Genomic DNA, 25,303 nt, shown 5'->3' with positions numbered 1-25,303 from the left:
GCAAGGAAACAACCAGGGAAAATGTCTCATGCCAGGTGGCTAACAACTGCAAACAGAATATTACGGCTATATGTTGCAACGGAAAACCCAACAGAAAATTTGCAGATATTGGCCACCTTTATTTTGAGAGTATATGCTCTAACATGGTTTACCATAAAGTGCAATAGTTCTTGTATAGATGGAGCCCGTAATCTCTAGAAAATGGTTAGCATTTCCAGATATCTTTCAGCAGAATTGAAAGCTATCGTCGACCCCGTGAATCAGAGGAACTGTTATGTACTCCAACATACTAATGTACCTAGCTTACCTAATAATGTGCAATATGGATTATCAATGATGATCTAATTAAATAACTTCGCAGTTAAGCTACTTAGGTAAAGCATATGACTATAAAACCACATCCCAGTAAAATATTATATTTCACCACAAATATTCAAGGATATTCTGACACGCAATAAAACTGAATAGTATATAAGCCATACAAACTCACGAATCACGGTAATTCACCTTTTCACTGTTATACCATAACCATTGTAACTTTGAAACTTGTCAATTGTAAATTGTTGTAAATTCAATAAACTTGATTACATCTTTAATAAAGTACTTACTTATTGTGGATCACATCCCAAAAAGCAGCCTCTTCACACTTAACAAATATCAGGAGATATCTAGATAGGAGAATCCTCAATATAATATTTACATAAATCGCATTGAAGCCATCCAAAGAAAATTTGTCCATCATCTAAATTTCAAATTAAATTCAAACCTTGACGTAAACAGCTCGATGGACCTTTATGGACTTAAGCCATTAAAAACTAGAAGAGACTCCGCAGATATAATATATCTCCATAAAATTATCAATGGCTTTATTGATTGTTCTCCCCTTCTGTCTGAAATTAATTTTAGAGTCCCGAGCGTTAGAACTAGAGAAAAATCACTTTTTCATCTCCATAAATGTTCTACTAATATCAGACAAAATGCGTTTATATTCAGAGCCTGTATTACCTATATTTAATAAGAATTTTAATGATATGGACATATTCACATGTAATTTAAGAACCTTTAAAAGATATGTAATAACTATTAAATAATTTTAAATATTCTACTGGAAGTTATCATGTTGTTGCTTTGAATCCTTTCCAGTTACTTACCTTCCAATTTATACGCATGTGTTCAATTTAGTTGTAGGTATACATTTATTATATTGTTATTATTGCTATTGTGTAGTGCTTTTATTGATTGCTGCTGTGTTGAAATTTTACAATACATTATGTTTTGAATTTTAGCTGGTTATTAGTATATCAGTTAAATTTAAATTTTTGAAATTAACTGCTTATTAGTATATCAGTTAACTTTAAATTTTAATTTATTTGTGTTCCTAGATCTGTTATTATTTTTTATTTATTATTTACAATATTGTATTTTTTGTAAATCTCTCAGGCCACGGGTACAGAACCCTTAGTTTTTTTTAATATTCTTTATTATTATTATAATTTTAAGTGAAAATCTGTTATTGGATTTTATCTTTATTATTTAGTTTATTCTTATATATGTAAATAATCTGTTGATTTTCCCAAATAAATAAAATAAAATAAAATTTGAAGAAGGAGCTAAAAACTAGATCTCACTTAGCTCGACATCAACAACATCCAGTCAATCCAGTGTCAAAAGTGGGATCACAACAGAACGCATATTTTGCACACCCGGAAAACATTATTCTAATGTATAAGGGAGCTAGGATGTAGAAGGATCATTAAATATAGGGCCCTTCAAACTTCAGGAGTGAGAGAGTTCATAATTCCAAAATTAATTTCAACTGCAATAGCTGCATAGAATTAATTGACTGGCAGGCAGAGATGTGCAAAATGGGTACCCAAAACCATTTGAAATGCAAAATGGAAATGGGTCAAAACTTTTCCATTTGAAAATGCAAAATGCAAAATGGTTTTTAGAAAACCATTTCAAATGCAAAATGCAAAATACCTATTTTCAAAATGCATTGAAAATGAAAAATGGTTTCTCAGGTCAAACAATAATATATTTTTTAAACAATTTTGTCATTTAATCAACATCAATGTAGAACAAACATATTACATGATGGTAAATCCAAAAACACCACGACTACAGATTATGAAACCACAAAAAATTTGCGCGGGACTAATGTTGCTAACGTAAAAACATAGAAACTGCTATCTAACATTTTTATTATCATTATTAACAAAGCGATTTTCAGCCCACTGTGCACAGTGTTTTGGCTTGCAGTGTAAATAACATATAGTAAACTAGACAAAGCATACTCATATGTTAAGCATTAAAATGAATCATCAACATAAAAAAAATTTCAACTTGAGGATTTAAAAAAAAAATCGCAAGTTGCGCCACATTACGAAGTATGTCAAAAAATACAAATAAATAGTAGTATATCTGTGTGTAAGGATAGAATGGCCAACCTTATGATTCCAGAGATAGCCTCATTTTTAATGTCAGTGCCATACAATTTTTTCTTAAAAAAATGATAACTCCTTCATTTGTACACGCAATTGCTTCGTATGAAATTTTATAGCATAGTAATGATCAGCAGAATCCATTTCTAGCCAAAAAAAATACCATTGAAAACTCAAGTCTTTATGTCTATGAAAGGCGATTTTTAGCCCACTGTGCGTCATGGCCCCATGTCCAGTATTTGAATCAGTATTTTTTGTAATGGTATCACTCAATTGCCAGGGCTCCTACCAGGGAGCAACTTGACAAATGTAAATTATCTCTCATAGCGAGGTTGAGGACCGACTGATATTTGGGGCTTTTGAAAAAAAGATGAGTGGAGATAGTAGGAAGAATGTTGCAAAAAGCATTTAAAATGGAAAATGCATTGAGAAAAGCATTTAAAATGCAAAATGCAAAATGGTTTTTAGAAAAGCATTTAAAATGCAAAATGGAAAATACCCATTTTGCATTTCCATTTGAAATGGATTTATTTGAAATAAAGCACATCTCTGCTGGCAGGCCACAGATTTAATTCTGACAGAACCTCCACACCTGAGCAACGTACAAACTGACGAATTACTAAAATTGTGCGATGAAGGAAATGTAAAAAGGTTCGATTTTCCTAAATTTCCTTGCCACACACAATTAGTGGAAAGTACTGGAAAGGTGTCTGAAGTTGACCACAGAGGCGTCTTCTTCTGTTGCTGGTTACAAAGCTAGAAAAGGTTATATTTACGCCAAGCAACATTCAAGAAACATTATGCCAAATTTTAATTCTAAGCAAGATTTTAAATAATTACTGTTTTAACAATATGTTATCATTCAATTTTGAGCATCCATTATTTTTTATTCGTTGTATTTTGGTCAAAAATGTTGTTGTACGTTATTGTTTAGTATCTTGAATTTAACCATAAAAAGTGTTATTTTCCCCTTTTATATTTTTAACAAACACATCACATATGTATAAAAAAATATTTATTTTTCGTTCTTTGTACTGCAGTTATGGAAATAAAATTAAGTGTGCTACAAAATATAAAATATGGACCCATTGTTTTATTTTTTTCCCAAATCACGAAAACAAATTTTTTTCAAAACTTCCGGCCATTTTAGCATGAAAAAATTCATAGTGTATCTTTAAATGCAACTAAATCATTTGTCAAGAGATTTTGCTCTATTTCAAACAAATCCATTTTCGCTTAGTTATTATCGTTTTTTTAATATTAGCGCGCTCCCTCTAACATTCGTATTTACATATCTCCCTTTAACGCCATCTTTGAACGCTTACTACAGGGCCTTGGGAGTTAATAGTTAATTACCATTACTCTTGGCTATTACGTAAAATTTTGGCAAAATGATGTTTTTGTAAATTATACCGTTTTACCCATAGACATATGAATATTAGTAGACCTGCCCTAAGTGATTAAAAGCGTATTATCCCCACTCCCCATACCGGTTCCATTGGAGCCGGCTGGGCTCGCGTATGGCCTCAAGTGAAATTTGAAAACGTGACGTCATCATTCTTGTGCGAACTATGGTCGAGGCATCATCGGTTCATTTTACGAAATAACACGGCAAAATATTGACTTGTACTATGAAAACTTGTAAAAATAGATGTGAAAAAGAGAATAAACCCAATTGTCGTATTACATTCCATATATAAGCATTATTTTACTTTATTTTAAGCATATTCACATCGTATAATATGAATCAGTTGTTACTATCACATCGAGAAACGTCTGGACGCGAAACACAAAGCTGGTTGGTTGCTGGGAAGTAAATTATGAACATTTATAAAAGTGTCTTAACTAAATACAAACGAAATATTCGACTCTGAAAATATAACCGAATTTTTTTACCGAATTTGGACTTCGCAAATTTGTTCATAACGTGGCGAGTAATTTGCGCTCCCATGTAAAAATGTCTATTCATTCAAAAGCAGATTTTACTTTTAAGAAGTAAATGGTGATATTATAATGCGAGATGCCTATTTACTGTCAGATTGATTTATTGACGAATCACAGTCAGCTTCACTCCCTTCGTTCTTCAACAGTTGATTTTACCCCTCGCCATTATCTTCTCGTCTATTAATTCCTATGTCTGTGGTTTTACCTATTTATAAAAATAGTATATAATGTACACCACGATGTTTTAAGGAAAAATTAGCACAACCCATCCTCTATGTCCAAGTATGAAGTGAATGTTTTTCGCATCACAACTGTTTTCAATAATTAGTGGTAGATATACATATACTTCCAGAAATGAGATGAGTTTTTTTAATAAATATTTCATACATTTTTACCGCACAAGAGTCCCAACTGCTTCTAACCGTCTGGACCAGTGAGATTATGGCATCCCTAATCGGGGTGTGTTGTGAGGCTGAAAGTAGTGACGAGAGGACCTTGCTATTCAGATCTCTTCACCGAACACGGCCAAAGCCATTTCAAGCATGTTTCAATTCTGAATGGTGGTATTACACTAGGGTGATACTGAGAGTATCTTCCACTCTGAAACGTGCCGCAAATATATTATTTTAAATAATAAGAGTAATTTGTGAAATAACACAACTTAATCAAATAAAATTTCCTTGCGCACGCCAGGATTTGAAGCCACGACCTCCAGCTTGCTAGTCGAGAGCTTTACCCCTCGACCAATATCGAAGAAGCCATTTATTAGATGTTAAAACAAATAAAAATTTAGGAACCACCAAAAAACGTCAAGAAAAACGGATTTTTCCTGTTCACTTTCCAACTGTAGTATTCGCGAGTCAAACATAACCTCACATTTGAATCTACTTGTTATAAAATCGGCGGTACTCGGTGTCGCCATCTATATATACTTTTAGCAATGAGAATGTTTAGTTCCATTTTATTAAATTTCTTCATTTTCTTTTTTTTTTAGAAGCTGTGCAATGGCGGCAGACTGTGAAATAAACTTGGAGATGGAGTTCTCCCCCAGTATGTGGTCTAAGAGATTTTCACACCGGGATGAAGTTATTCAACACCACGTGAGGCACACCGAGAGAGGTGAGACATATTCTCAATAGCATTTAATCTAGAAAGCTTGAAGCAAGATGGCGCTAGTGTGGTTGGCGGCCATTTGCATGACATGACATCTAAGTGATACGGTTTTAAAGTTATTAAAAAGGAGTTGAGAAATGTAACTCGTTCCGCATACAAGCTGATTTAAACAAAAACGAGTCGAAGAAACAACCCATTCTTATAAAGACAACATCAACTGTGAACAGGTGTTCCGCTCGAGTCCGTCAAGTTTCACACACATGCACCGGGGATCAATGCTGCTAGATCCTTGGAGAAGGTTCCATTAAAATATCTATAGAACAGACTATCATACCTACATTGCGTCTGTACATCAGAGACGGCCTGCCCTCCTTTGTACAGAATCGTGTAGGTTCATCAGTTATTTTGGGGTCTCCAGACCAGAGGTGGCTCTCAAATTCAACTGTTAGGCATACTCGATATTGTACAAGATGTCCATTTTCTTAAAAGCCAGATTTAATCAGACCCCGATACTTAAGCCGGTCTGATATATTCTTGTGGTAATTAAGTTGAAACTTAGCCCATCGTCCCAAGGGTCGGTAAACAATCGACATAAACCAAATGCTGATAGACCTGCATTGAAAAGTTCCACACTGAACTGCGCTGACGAACCTTTCTATAACAAACTTAATGTTCTGCGCAGGGTCTTACAGCACTCAGTTTATGTCGATTGCTTACCGACTATAATGTGAGCCTAGAAGTGTGGCAGTTATAAAACATTTACCAAAACCATTTATTCGAGGTTTAATAAAAGTAAGTCAGGTTGAGAAAAAGGGAATATTAACTCCTCTAATTAATATATTTATATTGTTGTTCTTTCAGCAAGCAAAGAGGTCCTGTCACTCCTGAAGTACAAACTTGACATACCATACGGCGATAGTGAAAACCAAAAGCTGGACATTCTTGGAACCGACTTACCAGCAGGTAATAATGTATTTATCATGGTAACCGGGTAATTCAGGACAGTGACAATTCAACACACATTTTTTGAAAAGTAATATTAACCCTTGATAACTAATCTATCGTCGAGGCGACGACGCGTTACTCGGCGAAATTCGAAATCACCTACTTCCCCCCGCTCCCCGACCTTGACTCTTTCATTACCTTCCTAATTTGAGTAAACAGTGCAGCACGTGACGCGATTGCGGCCACACGCATACTAGGACGTGCCCTATGACCGTCTCGTCGTCCGCTGGACGAAACTTTAGTTATAACAACAATTTTTATTATTAAGATACGTACATTCATATATTCTTATATTTATTGTTAATGTTCACAAATCTTCTACAGTAGAAGCTCCGGTTCCATCTACGTCAAACGTGTGTAAAATTAGCTACCTGTGTCCATCCAAGGCCCGAAGGATGACCAAACACCGTTGCACCAGATGTAGAAAGGCTATTTGTGGTCCACATAATGTTGACATGTGTGGTCACTGTGTAGACTGATATTTTTATATTAATTTGTTCATTATAAACCTTACTTTTGTGCCATGTAACAAGTTCCTATCTAAATTAAATATTTTTTGATTTATTTCTAGTGTTTTATTGCAGTAGTCCACTCGACGAAAGTGTAGATACAATGAAAAAAGTTTAGTTATCTAGGGTTAAGTAATTAAAAGTGATCAAAACAAGACTAATTTAAATAGGTTACATTAGGTTAGGTTTATAGGCCTTTTTTTCATCACTCTTAATAAATTTATAATTATTACTTTTCAAAAGTGTGTTGAATTGCCACTGTCCTGAGTTGCCACGAAACCACTTATTATAAACTATTGCCATCACCGTAATATAATCGATATTAGTGTAAGAGCTCACCAATAGATGGCACTAGATTAATCTGTTAGGTTCCCATAGATGGCGTTTAGCTGTCGAGTATTTAGCCATTGAATATTTTACTTATTTATAAACATATATAATTTCCTGCTAAGGAGATTCCGGCCGTTTCGCCTGTATTTTTTATTTCATTATATCTACGACCGGACCTTCACAAACTAAATCAAGGCATAATCAAATTAACAAGTTTCTACGTACAGCACCGCTTGGAACGTGCTCATTGGTTCCCGGGTTTGCTCGAGTGGGCGCCCGGGCCATCCCGAACACGCTGGGCGAAGGAAAGCGGGACGTGGACAAGCAAGACGTCGGTATCGAAGCCCCACATAAATTTAAAACCTCCCCCGCTCCCCGCATCGTCCATTCCATAGTGAGAGCTAGAGTTACCCAACTGGTACAGAGTGTTTTGTTGGAGGCGAAGTTTTATTTAATAAGAAAGTTTGTGAGTAAACCCGAATATACAACAAAAATCCACAAACAAATTTTCAAAAATCCACAAACATTTAAGATTCTCTACATATCTTACGTCAGAAGCCACCTAGAGTATGCATCAACAGTGTGGAACCCTCATAGTTCTACATATAAATCAAACATAGAAAGAGTTCAGAAAAAGTTTTTGAAATATGTCTCTTATCGCATGCGAAATGATGAAAACAATGTGTCCATGAACCTTAAAACTCTTGATCAACGCCGAGATATCAGAGACCTAGTAATGCTATATAAGATAATCCACTATTTTATTGATAGCCCATACCTTTTACAAAATATTCATTTCAGATTTCCATTAAGAGTAACTCGATCTCCGGACACATTTTATATTCCTAAGAGCAATACTAATTATCTTGAAAATGTATTTATAAGAAGAAGCTGTAGCACCTTTAATAGATTATGCACAAATATCGATGTGTTCAATACGAGCCTCGCAGGATTCATAGCATTCCTAAGAGAGTAGCGTTCGATCGTTGCGGGAAACTTAGTAGTGTTAGTGTGTGTATTGTTTTTGTATGGGTTGAATCTGTAGTCTTTTTATTTTTATTTTTTTGGAGATTTTCTTTTTCTACTAGTTAGTATTTATATTGTATTGTATTATTTATATTCATATGTTTTTCTACCTATTTATATAATGAATCTTCTGTGGAAACTTTACTGGTTTATGCAACTTGGTAAAAATGATTTGTATTAAAATATATTTGTATAACTGTTTGTTTCCCAAATAAAATAAAAAACAATTACCAACTCTCAAATTAACCTTTTTATCTTCGTACTGTTCATCTAATTTATATTTTTTAGTATTTAGTTTCAATATAATTACACAGAAAATTACTTACATAGTTAGTAGGACTAAACACAATTAGGACAGCGATCCGTTACTTTTTCAATCAAAGAAGGTTTTGTCAGCGACCCCAGAAGAAACAAATTGCCGAATTTACAAAGGCCTTGTATAAAAATTAGAATTTATATTAAGAACAATTAAAAACTTTGATTCGTTAAAAATAATAAGACTGGTGTACACATCCCCAGTCAGAAGACTAATAGAACATAACTCCGTAGTTTGGTCGCCCTTCTATAAAACTCATATTCATTATGTAGAAAGAGTTCAAAGGAAATTGCTACTTCATCCATTTAGAGCCCATAAATTACCGGTCGTAATTGAATATTTTAAATATTCTAACTTTAGAAAACAGACGAAACTAACCTAACCTTTTTATTAAAATTGTTAAACTCTAAACTCGATTGTTGTGAACTTCTGCATTTAATAAATCTATATGTACCTATATTTGGTACATTTTTCAATCAAGTCAAGATGTCCGTTAATTATAACTATAATATATTATATTTTCATCGTAATTTTTCATAAAAAGATGCACTTATGTAAGCCCTTTGGGCGTTTAAAATAAAATAAAAAGTTATATTTAGATGAGACATGAAGCGAAAAATACGTTCCGCTCTTGTATGTCTAATCAATCAGATTTGGCCTCCAACACTCTTACGCCGAATGATCGCAATCTACGAAATCCGGTCTACTCTCACCGATTATCGTGTTCTAATAGTGGAACACGTTTCATTATACCTCAATAGCTCTTCTAATTGTATAGCTCTATGAGTTTTAGGTAGACGTCAAGGTTACAAGGAAACAGAGTTACAATCGAAGACAGATCTGCGACCAAAATTCGTATTTTATTCAAGTTCAAGATATAATTCCGATATTTGAAAATGTTTTAAGTGAATTGAAGTATGAAAAAAGGTGATGTAACTTTTTGAAATTACAGACGCCCCTATCCTCGTGTTTATCCACGGAGGCTACTGGCAGGAGCTCTCCCGGCCGCAGTCCCGCTACCCCGCGGGGCCCCTCTACAGCGGAGGCATCAAGACTATCGTGGTTGGCTACGATCTGTGCCCCCAAGTCACTCTGTTCGAAATCGTCAAGCAAATCCAAAAGGCTGTCAAGTTTGTGTTCGAATATGCAGCAAAGGAGAATTCTAGGCAAGTACCTACTTAAGTGTTGAAATTGAAATGTAATATTGTTACTAGATGGCCATTCGGCGCCATTTTGTTTATTTGACAGTTTTTTCAATTTTTATTATTTTTAATTATTGCTAGAGCAATCCCGATGAGTTACAAAACTCATGGTAAGCTGAGAGGAACTTACAATACATAGGTGGGAGTTAATAGGTACAATTTTACATTGGTATTTTGATATCAAAATTATAAGTTTCACATACAAAACAGTACACAAATAGAAAAAGGGAGGTTAAGTAGAACAAACAAAAACGAAATAGACAGGGATATACACATAAGCACAGAGGCAAGGTAGGAATTTATAAAAAGGTACTTACCCACTAATACATTGGTAAAAATAGATTATGCTCAATTACAAATACAGGGGATAGAAAAGGAGAGAGAAAGAAACAAAACAAAGTACAACACGACAAGAATTACGTATTTTCGTTTTTGTATTTTTAAAAAATATTCTGTTAAGGCCTTACTTTGAATTTTCGGATTATGCTGGCTCTTTTTATACATATCTGCAGAGATGTGCAAAATGGGTACCCAAAACCATTTGAAATGCAAAATGGAAATGGGTCAAAACTTTTCCATTTGAAAATGCAAAATGGTTTTTAGAAAAGCATTTCAAATGCAAAATACCTATTTTCAAAATGCATTGAAAATGTAAAATGGTTTCTCAGGTCAAACAATCAAAATAATTATATAATTTTTTAGCCATTTTGTCATTTAATAATGGACATCAATGTAGAACAAACATATTACATGATGGTAAATCCAAAAACACCACGACTACAGATTATGAAACCACAAAAAATTTGCGCGGGACTAATGTTGCCAACGTAAAAACATAGAAACTGCTATCTAACATTTAATATTACAGCGTCATGGCCATGTTCAGTATTTTTTGTAATGGTATCACTCAATTTCCAGGGAGCAACTTGACAAATGTAAATTATCTCTCATAGCGAGGTTGAGGACCGACTGATATTTGGGGCTTATGAAAAAAAGATTAGTGGAGATAGTAGGAAGAATATTACAAAAAATCATTTAAAATGGAAAATGCATTGAGAAAAGCATTTAAAATGCAAAATGCAAAATGGTTTTTAGAAAAGCATTTAAAATGCAAAATGGAAAATGCCCATTTTGCATTTCCATTTGAAATGGGTTTATTTGAAATAAAGCACATCTCTGCATATCTGGAAGAGAGTTATAGAGTGTGTAGGCAGTTGAAGGGTCCCCGTTAAATGTCTGATTCTAAGTCCGTTTGAATAAATTGTGATCAGCAGAAGAGGACAACTATCATGTTATTAGCTTGTCAGCTTATTACAATTTGATAAAAATATTGCCCCTCTAGAAATGCTTATTATTTTGACGTAGTTTCGTTTGGAACGCACATAAACATGATATTATTGTTCTGCACTGTTATTGGTGTTTATTCCTTTGTAATTTTTAACCTTCTGTCTGTTTTGTGCATTATAAATAAAATGAATTTCAGGGGAGTTTACTTTGCCGGCCATTCTGCCGGAGCACATCTGATCGCATCCGTCCTCAGCGCGGCTCCATTCCTGAACTCCATCCCAAACATCAACATCCTGCAAGGCGCCATCCTGGTGTCCGGCGTCTACGATCTGACCAGCATCACCGACACGTCCGTCAACAAGAACCTGCAGCTCACCCAGCAGGATGCCAAACTCCTGTCTCCGCATTTCCGAAGTTACTTTCATCTGAAAGATTACACGTTTCGTCTGTACATCATCGCTGGTCAAGATGACAGCTTCACTTTCCAGAAACAATCAAGAGACTTCTACGATATGCTGCAAGAGTGCTGCAACGTTGACAATATCAACTTTCAAATTAAAGAAGGCATGGATCACTTCGAAATCATGGAGACCATCACCGAAGAAGAGAACTATTTTAAAGCCATCCTTTTAGAAGATATTTATAAGTACTTAAGTCGGTAACCTTGAATTTTTGGTTGCATAACAAAATAGCCCCGCTAATGCCCTTGAGCTATAGCCACCCAAATTTGGGAAACTGTAGATAGGTTAATTTTATGAATTAAAATGAATTTATCTTTAACTTCTCGCAAACAGATAATGTTTTTAGTCTATCGACAAGTATTATTATTGGTTTAGGAAAACATTTATAAAAAAGAAAGTTCATTATCTCACAGTAGGAAGATCAGAAGAATTTTTTGTTGGTCTGCATGGAGAAAATTTGTCTTCCAGGAAGTTCCTCCCAACGCTCAATACTAGCTTTGTGAAGATCATTTTTCAAACACGAAATTTTGCCAGTTAGAAATATTTTAGGTAGTGGGTACTTTATCATTAATAATTTAATCAGCTATATGAATATTTAAAAATATATATACCTTATAGATTGCTTCAAGGCGGCGTATAGATAAAAATCTTACATTTCTTTCTAGCAAAACAACTATGTCACGCAATAAATTACGACACAACTTTTTAATCAAACTTATGAAAACTAGCCATAAATTAACGACACACATACATCGGTCACGGATGCCGGCATCCAACTGATAAGTGGTGCTAACCCTTGTCAAGGGCACGTGATACGTGAAGGTCATGCATGATGCACGTGTTCGGAATCAACCGCCCTGTCACCTCATCTTACGGTACTTATTTAGCACGCCTCAGTCCCAACCACATATGGTTGGGACTGATATATCATAATGACTAAACAAGAGTCCCAATCATTTTTCATCAATCAACTCTACTAATTATTAGGAATGAGTAAATTAAATTTGTAAGAAAGGAATATGAATTCTAAAATTTATTCACTAAAGATTATATAAAATGAAAAATTTACAAAACAAAACATTTATCAATACATTTATAGCCATGGAGAGAGGTTGTAGATATAAATCAAATCATAATAGAAATATAAACAATAGAGACATAACATTATTCACAAACCATCAGAAAAATATTATTTTATGGACCTCTTGTATTTGGTAAGTTCGCAACTGAAAATATCCACCTTGGATAATACGCTATTGTAATTATTGCATAGTCTGTTCAAATCAAATCGTTTATCAAGTATTGTGGGTCTCCAGACCAGAGGTGGCTCTCAAATTCAATTGCTGGGCATACTTAATTAGCCATATACAAGACGCCCAGTTTTTCCCCTTGTTACTATCATCTGTTGTTAAATTGTATTAATTTTTTCTATTCTCGTATGCATCCACCTGCTCTTTGAGCATTGCCAATAAATATAACCCATTTTTATTTAGATATGTCATTTGCCACTGAATTCTATTCCTGTATTGCTTGTTTATCTAGGTTAAGGGTTCCCCATACCAAAATATGTCCATTTCACAATAAACTCTTATAGAATTGTCATTGGCCTTATTATTTCATCTGTCATCACTAACTTATAAACACCCGGTCAGACTAACAAGTCAAATAAATATTTATCAGCTTTCCCAGTGAATCAAATTAAATTATTGAAGACAATATTAGCGATTCCTAAACGAAAATCTGAAACAGAAAAAGATACGGTCACATCTAGGACTCTCTTTTTCTCACAAATTTTAAAATAAAAATAAGATATGTTTATCTAAAGACATTGTCTAGATTGCATATAGTTCGGGCTGAATCTTGCGATCATACATAAATATAGTTGACAATAAAAATGAAGACAATGTTGGTAGTTCTTATTCGAAGTATGATACAGTTAAATATGACCGAAAGAGATAGGGTCCCATTAGCTCAGTTGGTAGAGCGGAGCCCCTTGGGTTGAGCCAAGTATATTGAGCCCCTTGATAACCCTTGAGCAAGGGTCCTTGGGTTCGAGTCCCAGTACCTTATCTTTTTTTGTTTCAGATTTTCGTTTAGGAATCGCTAATATTGTCTTCAATAATTTAATATTACAATTTGAGGTTTTACTCACCAAGTTATTCCAAAAAATAAATAAAATTAAAGATGTCAAACCATAAACATCCTAATTGATACGAACTGGAGGCAAAACACTTGACCATATTTTTGGCACCAGGAGGGTTTGAGAATGCTTTGGATAAACTATGACATCAGTCGTACATTGACCACCGAAGAGCGCACATTGAAATAACCAGAGCCTGCGCAAAAAAGTAAGGTTCGCTAAAGAAAGGCAAAGGTTTGCAGCGCTGTCCACTGTGGGACTTTTCTGCGCAGGATCTAGATGTTCGTTCTTAAACGAATCGCCTGGTGTAGCAATGCTAAAATTGAGCGTGATGGGTAAATTAAAAGAGTAAAATTAAGTTAAAAGAATGGAAATAATTCAGAACAGAGGTATGAGGTCTATATTGTGCTGTAGCAGATATATTAGAATAAAAACAATGCAACAGATTTCTTCCCGTTTCCCTGATTGGCTCATCGATTAATTTGACAAACATACTTTAACGAAGTGTATTAAATATAAACAGAGAGTGACAATATTGATTACCGCAAACTCACCGGAAGTTCAGCATTTAATAGATTCAACTTAATAGTTCTATGTCAAGAATCATGAAATTTATTAGATTGGAAAATAATAGAAAGTTAATTCTTACATAAAGGATACTCACATTTTAAAGAATATTAGACGTTATATATATATATTGTAATTTTAAAATAGACAAGTCAAAAAATGAAGACATTATGTTTGACAGAAGCTTCGATAATACACAAGACAATTTTTTTATTTATTTATTAGTCAATGGGCTGTGTTCGTAATGTAAAGTTGCAGAAAAATAAATTTATAAATACATCTATTTTGTTTTCTTGATTGAATGAATAAATTAATGAAATGGAATCCTCGAAGTAAAATAAACCCACTTCCCAGTATCCAATTGAGCTGAAACTCGTTGTCGATGACAATGCATTCTATCAACATTTGGTGGCACTCATGCACACACACAGATTTATCAGAAATTGGATGACATTATATTGAGCCCTTGAGGTGATTTTTCACAAAAATGGCGCCATATAAATCAGCCAAATATTATCATTATTTATTTAAAAAAATTTACAGTTGTTAACACATTTCGACCAGGTATTTTTTGCTAGTCCGGGCGAAAATAAAGGTCCCGTGGGAATTTCTTTAATTTGTCTTAAATCACTACATATATCTTCGAAAATAATCAAAATATTTCAATAAAAATTTCTGCATAGTAACTCAGCATATCCAAGCTATAAAAGTACTAAACGAAAATCGAATATTATTTGAAATGCAACTCAATTAACCTTGTAATATGTTTATTACGGTCCGCCTATCGGTGTTTGCCCATACCTGCTTTCTTTAAATACGCCCGACATCTCTCTCTCGCTTTTACATAGGAGTTGAGTGGGTGCGAAATGGAAAAAGAGATTCGAATCGGGTTTCAAGGTCATAAAAACCCTCATTCCAGGAATTGAATTATTTCACTAACAAATAATATACTATCCTTTTGTTTAAATACCGATGTAAACGAAAGGCACGAAAATAAATTTAAAAAAAGACTTGCATTACGATTCGATAATTATGTACATATAGTTGGGACCTTTACAAAGAGATTGGTATATAATATACGTGTAAAAACACTGAATAATTCTGTCTTTTCTGCCATTGAAATGAGGCCGGCGCAAAAGGTAGAACTACCCTTCCCGGCGTTAAGCATTAATCGACCGAACGGGTAGAACTACCTTTCCCGGCCGAAGAGTGTTAATATACGAAAAAAATGTCAGTATTATCCAATTGACTCAGGTGTTAGCTGTGTCACCTCCAGTCCCTGGGGAAGAAGATTCAATCCTCAGTCAAACTAAAAATATATCTTTTTTTTTTTTTTAAAAGAAACACAAACATTCCCGGGTTACGAATAACCTGACAATATTTGAAAATCTCCTACTACCACAACACTAAGCTGAAAATGTTGCTTGTGTTGTGATGGAGGACTTAGCCAGCCGAGGAATTGAACACACTACTTCTGGATGGCACCCAAACGCGATGTCAACTCGGCCACCGACCGGTCTATATAAATAAAACTCTTTGAAATTGGCTACTACCCGGCCAAGAGACGTGGCAACTAGATCCAAAATAAATGTGTTACAGTAAAAAAAAACATTATTTTTACAGGTTGATTTATTAATGCCTTGTAAACTTTTACATACAATTACATTATAATAAATTAAATACGGTAACAGCCAAGTTACCTGCATTTACACTTCTTTCAATATATCTATCAGCCTTTCCATCTCTCGTAATCACACTTCCCAAATACACAACTCGTCCACCTGCTCCAAGTATTCATCATTCACAATTACATATATTGCAAATAAATATAAGCAATAATTATTCATTTCCACCATTATAAACATTAGTATATCAAAAAATAAAAATAAATTATAATATTTGACAAGTCAAAATATTTCACCAAAAAATGTAGATATAATATGTCTCGACGCCATCTAGTGGGAAATTTGGCACTAACAAAGCCTTCCCTACAAAAATAAAGTTGGTTGTTTACAGGTGAAAAAATATAATAAGCAGTAATTTTTTGATTGAGGTACAATGTAGTACATATTGATTTGGCGGGTTGGAAATAAGCCGACATAGCTCAGTGGTTTCAGAGCACCTGACCGGACATCAGAAGGCGCGGGTTCTATTCCCGTTGGCGGCATTTATTTTTACTCGGGAGATATTTTCAATTTGAATTGATATTTCAGGCGACTAATTATTGCTTATAAATTTGTTGTCCTTTGTGCTATGCATAAAACCTTGTCTTATAAACATTAGTTTATCATTAAAATAAAAAAAATAACATACATTGCACACTGTTTTTATACTATCTCCCTCAAACACAATTAAACTATGAATAATTCAATGTTTGTATTTACCTGTAGTGACCGGTAAGAATATTCAATAAATAAAAATACATTTTTATCAAGTCTAACGTGTAAATCTCTAAATAAAGTCGTTATCCGCGTCTGTCTGTTTATGTGCTTAGTTCTTCTAAACCATGCAACGGATTTTGACACGGTTTCCCCGTTATCATTTAGAGAATTTCTTCCGGAAGGTTTACATATTTAATACATGCATATTATATTTATAGAAAGTAGAGAAAAGTCGATGTTTTATAATCAAGTTGTAAAAATTTGTTTTCGGACACTGTTACACTGTTAACGCTGGCTAAACCTCATGAGATACAATAAAATAATGTACCACGGAATTGTTTGTCTTAAAAAGGCCTACAGAATAGTCCACGATGGTATATGTCTATCTCCTAAGGAAAACCCCCAACAACGCCGGGTACATGTCAGCTGATAAAGTGACATTTTGATTTTTGTGTTTAACAAACCCAGTAGAAGTAATATCCAAAGGAAAAATCATTGTATAAGGTCGACACTGCAATTGCAGTGCTTTGTAACGAGCATTGGGCACAATTCTTCAACACTGCAAATGCAGGGCTCCGGTTAGGGGGTTAATACTGAGTCTTGGGATGGGATGATGTAATTTAAGAGGCAAGTCACAATAATAAAGACCTCTTATCTAATCTATATATATCTACTTATCTCATCCAGACTAATCCCTTTACATTTAGCCACAGATTTAATAATTCTCTTCAGAGGCTCTTGCTGTTCACGACTGTTCCTGTTTCGGTTGCTCAAGCGTTTGATCTGCATTCTCTGTTCTTTAATTGTTTTCTTGGCTAACTGAAAAGCAAGCGTGGCCAAAACTGGGTCTTTCATGTCATCTTCATTAAAATCGAGCACAGATCTGTAACAGAAGAAATAATTCAATTTAACTTTTTCGGACTGTATAGACTCTCCTCTCCACTTACAGCGAATAAAATTTGGTAGTTTTGAAAAACATTATTTATTATTACATTTTTTACACTAAAAACATAACTAAATGACGCAACACTGACTTTAGCATCAGTTTATGGAGTCGTATTACAAAGTACACATTAATTTCAGATAATACTTATATGGCTTGGGTATAGTGACGACTTATTTTAGTAAGAGCGGGGCCACGGTACCAGTTCAATATTTTCGTACGGCTCGAAGAGTCGAATGGGATTGAACGGGAGCCGTGAGCTCAGAGCGCATGAGCGATAAGAATACTGTGCTCCCAGATACGTTTCACCCTCGACGGTTCCCCCGATATGGCTCCCCGGATACGGCTACCAGCGTAAGCATATGAATGATAGTAAGACTCTTGGTACCGGTATGCCGTCTTTTACCACGAGAAATATAAGATACTAGGTATTTAGTAAGTGTAGGTACATATGTCCAGAAGTCAGACTGTCAGTTTGTTTGTTTGTCTGTTTCTATAATAACAATTAATACTACCGAGAGTCCTACAAATACGGTTCGATTTTGGGGCTCATTTATGAACGACTCATGGTGAGTACTATGTAAACAAAATTCACTCAAATATACAAATTATTTTAAAAGATATAGCTGTTTAAAACAATATCCATTTTTCCTAAAGGGACCCTTGTTTTCACCAGCTTGCAGTGTGTTACGTAAAACACACCCAAATGAATGTATCTTAGTTAAGTATACTCTTTCAGTAATCTACCGCTCGATTATTCGACAACTATTATAATGTGCCGTTATTTTTACTAGTTGAAAGCACAGAATCAATTCAGTAGTCTACTGAAGACTCGAGACTCGAGCGCCAAGCTTTATGCACCGACAGGTTGGGTTATCGTACTGTTACATACTCATTTACTATACCGCCATCTAGCGTGCTAGAGCTGCATGTTTTAACAGTCACCAGGGTTCATTATTGTTGTATTGCTCTGCCACTTGTTTTGTTTGAATAGGTTTACAAAATAGAGTCCTCTCGCAAGCTTAAACTTGACACCTTAACACTAAATTAAAAAAATGGATTTTACGAAAGATCGATAGCGGTATTCGTTTGTTTTTACAAAATACCTGTACTAATTTTGAGCATATTTAGTATGTATACACCATAATCTGCCGCTTTCACTAATTGGACATTCGCTCAGTTTTAGGGCTGACGGATTAGTGAGAGAGCATCAAGTATCAAACATTTTTAACCACTGCCAGTTTTAATTCTGGTCTGAAAGGGTTAAATCTTTGTACCTTGATGACCTCAATAGTAGAGTTGTATGTTTCTGACTTTGGACCCTGAGGTCAGAGATTCAAAATATTCAACAAAATAAATAAAATATTTAAAAGTTTATTACTTATAATGTGTGGTTTCATTGTTAGACGACGCTGTGAGAGATTTTGTCGATGTTTCTGCAGCAACAACAGTAGGTTTCTCACTGTAAATAAACAAAAAAAATCATTAAAGACTGCAAAAGTTAGTTAGTCAGTTAATGCGGAGTTTACACTTTACACGGGAGTAAATAGTTGATCCAGCAGGCCGCAGGCTACTTTGGCATTTGAAAACTCAAATGAACATCTTTCAATTTTTGCCGTGCAGCATCAGGTCGCATGCGGCTGACGACTTGTGTAATTCCCCCATAAGGGAGATATGAAAAAGTGCTGACTGTCGCCAAGCTATGACAAAACTGCACGCACTATCAAAGCAGCTATTCAAAGAAAGTTTGCGTTTGGTGCGTAGTCAGAATCAAAAGCGGCCGCCACTGTGCGTAGATGTGATTTGCAGTAGTATAGGTGAAAGATGTTGTAAACACTTTAGTAGGTGTTATTTTATAATTTTATTTTATTTTATTTATTTGGGAAAATCAACAGATTATTAACTTATATAAAAATAAACTAAATAATAAAGATAAAATCCAATAACAGATTTTCACTTAAAATTATAATAATAATAAAGAATATTACAAAAAAAACTAAGGATTCTGTACCCGTGGCCTGAGAGATTTACAAAAAATACAATATTGTAAATAATAAATAAAAAATAATAGAAGATGTAAGAACACAAATAAATAAAAATTTAAAGTTAACTGATATACTAATAACTAATAATTTCAAAAATTTAAAGTTAACTGATATACTAATAACTAATAATTTCAAAAATTTAAAGTTAACTGATATACTAATAACTAATAATTTCAAAAATTTAAAGTTAACTGATATACTGATGCATGGAATTATTACGGAACAAAAATTACTAAGAAAATCTCACACAAAAATGTACATATTAAACCATGGATTACACAGAATGTTATAAACTGCATAAGAAAAAGAGACGAGTTACACAAGAAACTTAAAAAAATTCCATACGATATACACATGTTAAGATACTACAAAAGATACAGAAACATTTGCAAAAAAGTTATTATGTGTACAAAAGAAACCTACTATAAGAAAAAAATTGTAGATTGTAAACAAAATCCCAGGAAAATGTGGCAAATAATAAATGAAATAACCAGTTCTAAATCTGCCAACGTTACATCAATTGACGTGCTGAATATAAACAATGTTCCCAGGACATACGCTGATAATCCTGACCAAATACTTGAATACGTCAATAATTTTTTCATAAATATAGGATCAAATCTAGCTAAGCAAGTTACAAAATGTAATGAAGATGTACAAATAAACGAACCACCTGAGCAAGGAAATCAGCTCAATTTTAAACAAATTACAGCTGACGATATCAAAAACACAATTTCTTCTTTAAAATCAAATATTTCTTCGGGGGAGGACACAATCTCAACCAACGCAATAAAATATCTCTGTAAAGAACTTATCGAACCACTTACATACTTAGTCAACATGTCTATAACGAATAGCATATTCCCTACAGCCCTCAAAAAAGCGATTGTTATACCAATATTTAAACAAGGATGTAAAAATGACATAAACAATTACCGACCAATAAGCCTACTAAATGCATTTTCAAAAATATTGGAAAGAATACTAAAAAAACAACTCTTATCCTACTTAGAAGACAATAAAAAATTATCAAAAACTCAGTATGGATTTAGGGAGAACTTAAGTACTAGTGACGCCATAGAAAAAATTACCGATATGATCACTAAAAGTTTAGACAGTGGAGAAAAAACTTTGGCAATCTTCATAGACTTACAAAAGGCTTTTGACACAATAGATAACAAAATACTTTTTTCAAAACTTTCAAAAATTGGTATGTCATGTACAACACTAAACTTACTAAAAAGCTATATGACGGAGCGTACACAGAGCGTCCAAATTAACAAGAGAAAAAGCAAACCTCTCCTAATCAACCATGGAGTACCACAAGGAAGCGTACTAGGTCCGATATTATTTTTAATATACATTAATGATATCTGTAACCTAGAAACAAGAGGAAAAATCATTAGTTTTGCTGATGACACAGTAATTTTATTTAAAGAAAAAGATTGGATAAATACCTACAAAGAAGCTGAACACGGACTTGGTCTCCTGCAAAACTGGCTTAAAAGAAACTCCCTGACGCTTAATGTCAATAAAACAAAATATCTGACATTTTCTAAAACAGCCAGAGGGCAGCCGTCAGAGGACCTTAATCTCAAATTACATTCATGCCAAGGAATTTATCAAAAAAATCAAGGCTTATCATGCCTCTGTCCCACTATAGCACACTCCAAAAGCATCAAATATCTTGGAATTGAAATTGATGATAATCTCCGTTGGAACTCACATATAGATGTAATTACAAAAAAACTAACCAGGTACATATACTTCTTTAGAAACATTCGCAATATCCTCAATATAAACGATATTAAAAAAGTATACTATGCTTTGTGTCAATCACAAATAGAGTACGGAATAACTGGATGGGGGTCTGCCTTGAGCACTCACACAGAGCGGCTCAATATAGCACAAAAAGGAGTATTAAAGACTATACTAAAAATTCCGCTTAGAACTCCGACAGAAGAAATATTCAAAAACTTCAATGTTTACAATGTACGGAAACTATATTCAAAAAATATTTTATTTAAACTGAAAAAAAACATATCCGATTACTCCACTGCCCAACATAAATACACAACCAGGGCAAAAAGCGAAAATATCCTGATTACTCCCAGTTTGAACACATCCTTTGGACAGAGAAATAATAAATTCCATGCTATAAAATTGTTCAATGCTCTACCAAATGAAACCAAAAAAATAAACGAAATGAGTATATTTAAAACAAAAGTCAAAACATGGCTTAGAGATCAAAGTAATAATCAACTTACAAACATTATGAAGACAATGTAAAGACAATTCAAAACTAAATACAAAAATTTAAGAAAAACTACAGGCCGCCTCAGAACAGGAAACCCTAGTGAGGAGGACTGTGAAAAAAATACAAAAAATATACTTATATTATACTTTAAACCTACATAATGTACAAATTTTGCTATTGATATTAATAAAAAAAAAATAAAAAAAATACTAATAACTAATAATTTCAAAAATTTAAAGTTAACTGATATACTAATAACCAGCTAAAATTCAAAACATAATGTATTGTAAAATTTCAACACAGCAGCAATCAATAAAAGCACTACACAATAGCAATAATAACAATATAATAAATGTATACCTACAACTAAATTGAACACATGAGTATAAATTGGAAGGTAAGTAACTGGAAAGGATTCAAAGCAACAACATGATAACTTCCAGTAGAATATTTAAAATTATTTAATGTTAGTTATTACATATCTTTTAAAGGTTCTTAAATTACATGTGAATATGTCCATATCATTAAAATTCTTATTAAATATAGGTACTACAGGCTCTGAATATAAACGCATTTTGTCTGATATTAGTAGAACATTTATGGAGATGAAAAAGTGATTTTTCTCTAGTTCTAACGCTCGGGACTCTAAAATTAATTTCAGACAGAAGGGGAGAACAATCAATAAAGCCATTAATAATTTTATGGAGATATATATTATATCTGTCAATATGTCTAATAATAATCTATCAATAATAATGGTTTGTGGCCCATCTCCCTTGTCCTATTATCTTGCCCGCACAAAGGCGTGTTACTGTTGCATGAATTAGAATTGGGAACTGACTTACCCCTGGTCTTCTGAAACACGTAAGAGCACATGTAAACACTCTCGGTTCTCTTAGCATTCTCAATATTATACACCCAGACGGTCACTTAACGTGTACATTGTACACTGCACAGATTGTCTTAATAGAGTGACAAGGTACCGATAAAATGTTGCAATTATCATTCATATCAGACAGGGACCGGTAATTGAGTAAAGGAATGCAGGAATTTATGTTAGAGTGAAATGCATAGTTGCGTCAACAGTTATATTATATACAAAAAATAATGAAGAAGTTATGTACCTATCTGCTTCTGTAGTATGACTCATGACTGATTTTGATTCAGAAATGAATCTAGGCTTTGGATTAAACAGAGTTGAAGAATCGGGAGGTGGCGTTGGAACAGCTTCTATAAAAATAATGAAAGCATTTGACAATAAATTATTTTTGAATGAATTATTTATTTAATACTAGCTAACGTGTACATGATGTTGCTCGCAGGTGTGGATGGTTTGGAGTAAATGGTTTGTCATTAGAAAAAGCAGTAACCTAAAAAGAGTATAGTATACTACACACTAATCCAGTTGTTAATTCAATATGGAATTATTGGATGGGGGAGGGTTATACAATAAGATTCTAACCCCGATCAAAGTGGTCCAGAAGCTAATCATCAAAGTAATCCTCAAGAAACCCTTCAGGTATCCAACAGAAACGCTATTTGCAGATTTCGGGGTGCCCCGAGTAGAAGATATCTTCAAGAAAAATGCAATTATCCAAATTTATAAAGATAATATAATCAAAAAATTTGAAACTCACCTATCTAAAAGATATCAATACAATATCAAAATTCCAAAATGTAATACCAAACAAATGCAAAATAACTATACCTATTTAGGAATAAAGTATTTCAACAACCTTCCGATTGAAATAAAGAAATTAAAGGATATTAACAAACTTAAACTAAAACTGAAGTTATACTTGTCAGAAATAATTAACTAAATAATTGCCTGTTTTTCCATTTATTGATATTTATTATCAGTCTATACTCATCTCCACTGTATTTAGATGTTCCTAATTACTCAATAATTAGTATGTAACAGAATACTATATATGTACAACTACACATATAGATAATCCAGAAGTTTCAATTGTTCCTATTATATATATATTTTTACATATACCATAATGGTATTCTATTTTTCTTATAATTAGTGTAACTCGTTCACCAAGCACAAGAACCAGTTTCTTCATTGGTGAGATTGCGAACATAAATATATTTTGTAACCATATGTACTTATATAACATCCTGTACCCACTTATATGTATTAAATAATAAAAAAAATATGTCTTAGATGTAAGTCACTAGTTTTAAGTCAGTAGTTATAGGCCTTAGTCGTAAGTCACTAGAAATAAGTCTTAGTTGTAAGTCAGCTGTATTATTTTTCTACAAGCAATAATTATTCGCCTGAAACACTCATCCACATTGAAAAATCTCCTGATAAAAGATACATGACGCCAACGGGACTCGAACCCGTGTCCCTTCGAATTCCGGTCGACAGCTCTGACCACTGAGCTATGGCGGCTTATCTCTTATCCGCGAAATAATTCAATATATACTAGTGTTTCATTCAACAATTACTGCTTGTTACATTTTTTCACTTGAAAACAACCAACTTTATTTTATATGAGAAAATTTCTCATATAGTATATGTAGAAATGAGATCCCTGCAAATGGTAGCAGAAGTCGGGGACGCCCGAGGAAGACATGGCACGACCAAGTGAATCAAATACTCGAGTCGGACCATGTCAAGAGTCAGAATAATAGAAGAGTATGTATGAGACGATGTATGAATGTGAATGAGGCAAGAAGTGTGTGCCAAGACCGAGTTGACCAAGAAGACCGCGGGAAAACGGCGTGATGGTTAGTTAGTTCTTTTATTTTTTTTTATTTTTTTCATAAAAATTGAACTTACTACTATTAAACATAATATCGCTGGTTCCAATTTGGTTGAAAGCGATTGTTGTCACTTCAATTTGACTGTTTTACATCGGCGTTTACAAAAATAATTCAGTAATCAACACTTAGAACTCTGGAATAATGACAGATAAGAAATCAAAACAAATTTTGTCAGATGTCAAATGTCGGAGTTACCAACCATAAATCAACTACTGCCAACTACCAACTAAATAAAAATAATGACATGTAGTGATGGGCATAATCAGGACAATCGATACTTTGGTTATTGGAAATGCCCGTTTGCGAAACAAAAAATATTTTCAATTTAACGACAAAATATTTTAAAAACACTTTCAGAAAAACAGAAAACCAAAAAATAATCTATTTGATTGATTCCTTGAAATCTGAACTTGTATTATTGTTGAAAATTTTACAACCAAAATTCTCTGAAGGGTATCTAACTCAATGCGAAGAACTTGTATTATTTATAATATATATGATACAATGCAAGATACAAAATTCTCTGAAGGGTATATAACTCAATGCGAAGAACTT

The 25,303-nt window shown here is 33.6% G+C and overlaps 2 protein-coding genes across 2 annotated transcripts in view; one reads left to right on the top strand and one right to left on the bottom strand.

The window, feature by feature from the left end:
• KFase (kynurenine formamidase) overlaps positions 1-13,239 on the top strand; it is a 38,326-nt gene extending 25,087 nt beyond the window's left edge. The window contains exons 2-5 of the mRNA XM_089643263.1: positions 5,383-5,507; positions 6,363-6,464; positions 9,640-9,853; positions 11,373-13,239. Coding sequence (XP_089499389.1) covers positions 5,393-5,507; positions 6,363-6,464; positions 9,640-9,853; positions 11,373-11,838 — 897 coding nt within the window. The 5' untranslated portion in view covers positions 5,383-5,392 and the 3' untranslated portion in view covers positions 11,839-13,239. The remainder of the gene's footprint in view (positions 1-5,382; positions 5,508-6,362; positions 6,465-9,639; positions 9,854-11,372) is intronic.
• A 2,779-nt stretch (positions 13,240-16,018) lies between these two features.
• On the bottom strand, positions 16,019-24,924 carry LOC149414925 (uncharacterized). Its single transcript, XM_089643251.1, has 4 exons — positions 24,765-24,924; positions 23,095-23,200; positions 19,050-19,130; positions 16,019-17,608 (listed from the first exon to the last, which is right to left on the bottom strand). The coding sequence occupies exons 1-4, from the start codon at positions 24,775-24,777 to the stop codon at positions 17,386-17,388; spliced, it is 423 nt and encodes a 140-aa protein (XP_089499377.1). The 5' UTR covers positions 24,778-24,924; the 3' UTR covers positions 16,019-17,385.
• Positions 24,925-25,303: the final 379 nt, after the last annotated feature.

This window comes from Hesperophylax consimilis, chromosome 19, assembly GCF_061612785.1.
Source record: "Hesperophylax consimilis isolate HC1 chromosome 19, BYU_Hcon_1.0, whole genome shotgun sequence".
Taxonomy (NCBI): Eukaryota; Metazoa; Arthropoda; class Insecta; order Trichoptera; family Limnephilidae; genus Hesperophylax; species Hesperophylax consimilis.
This window is presented reverse-complemented; position numbering and strand designations above follow the sequence as displayed.

Bases quoted from the DNA above. Each gene is read 5' to 3' on its own strand.
- LOC149414925 (XM_089643251.1), bottom strand. The intron at 19,131-23,094 runs GTACATAACTTC...GTTTATTTACAG, and splicing joins CATACTACAGAAGCAGATAG to TGAGAAACCTACTGTTGTTG. The intron at 17,609-19,049 runs GTAATAAACTTT...CTTCTGTTACAG, and splicing joins AATGAAACCACACATTATAA to ATCTGTGCTCGATTTTAATG.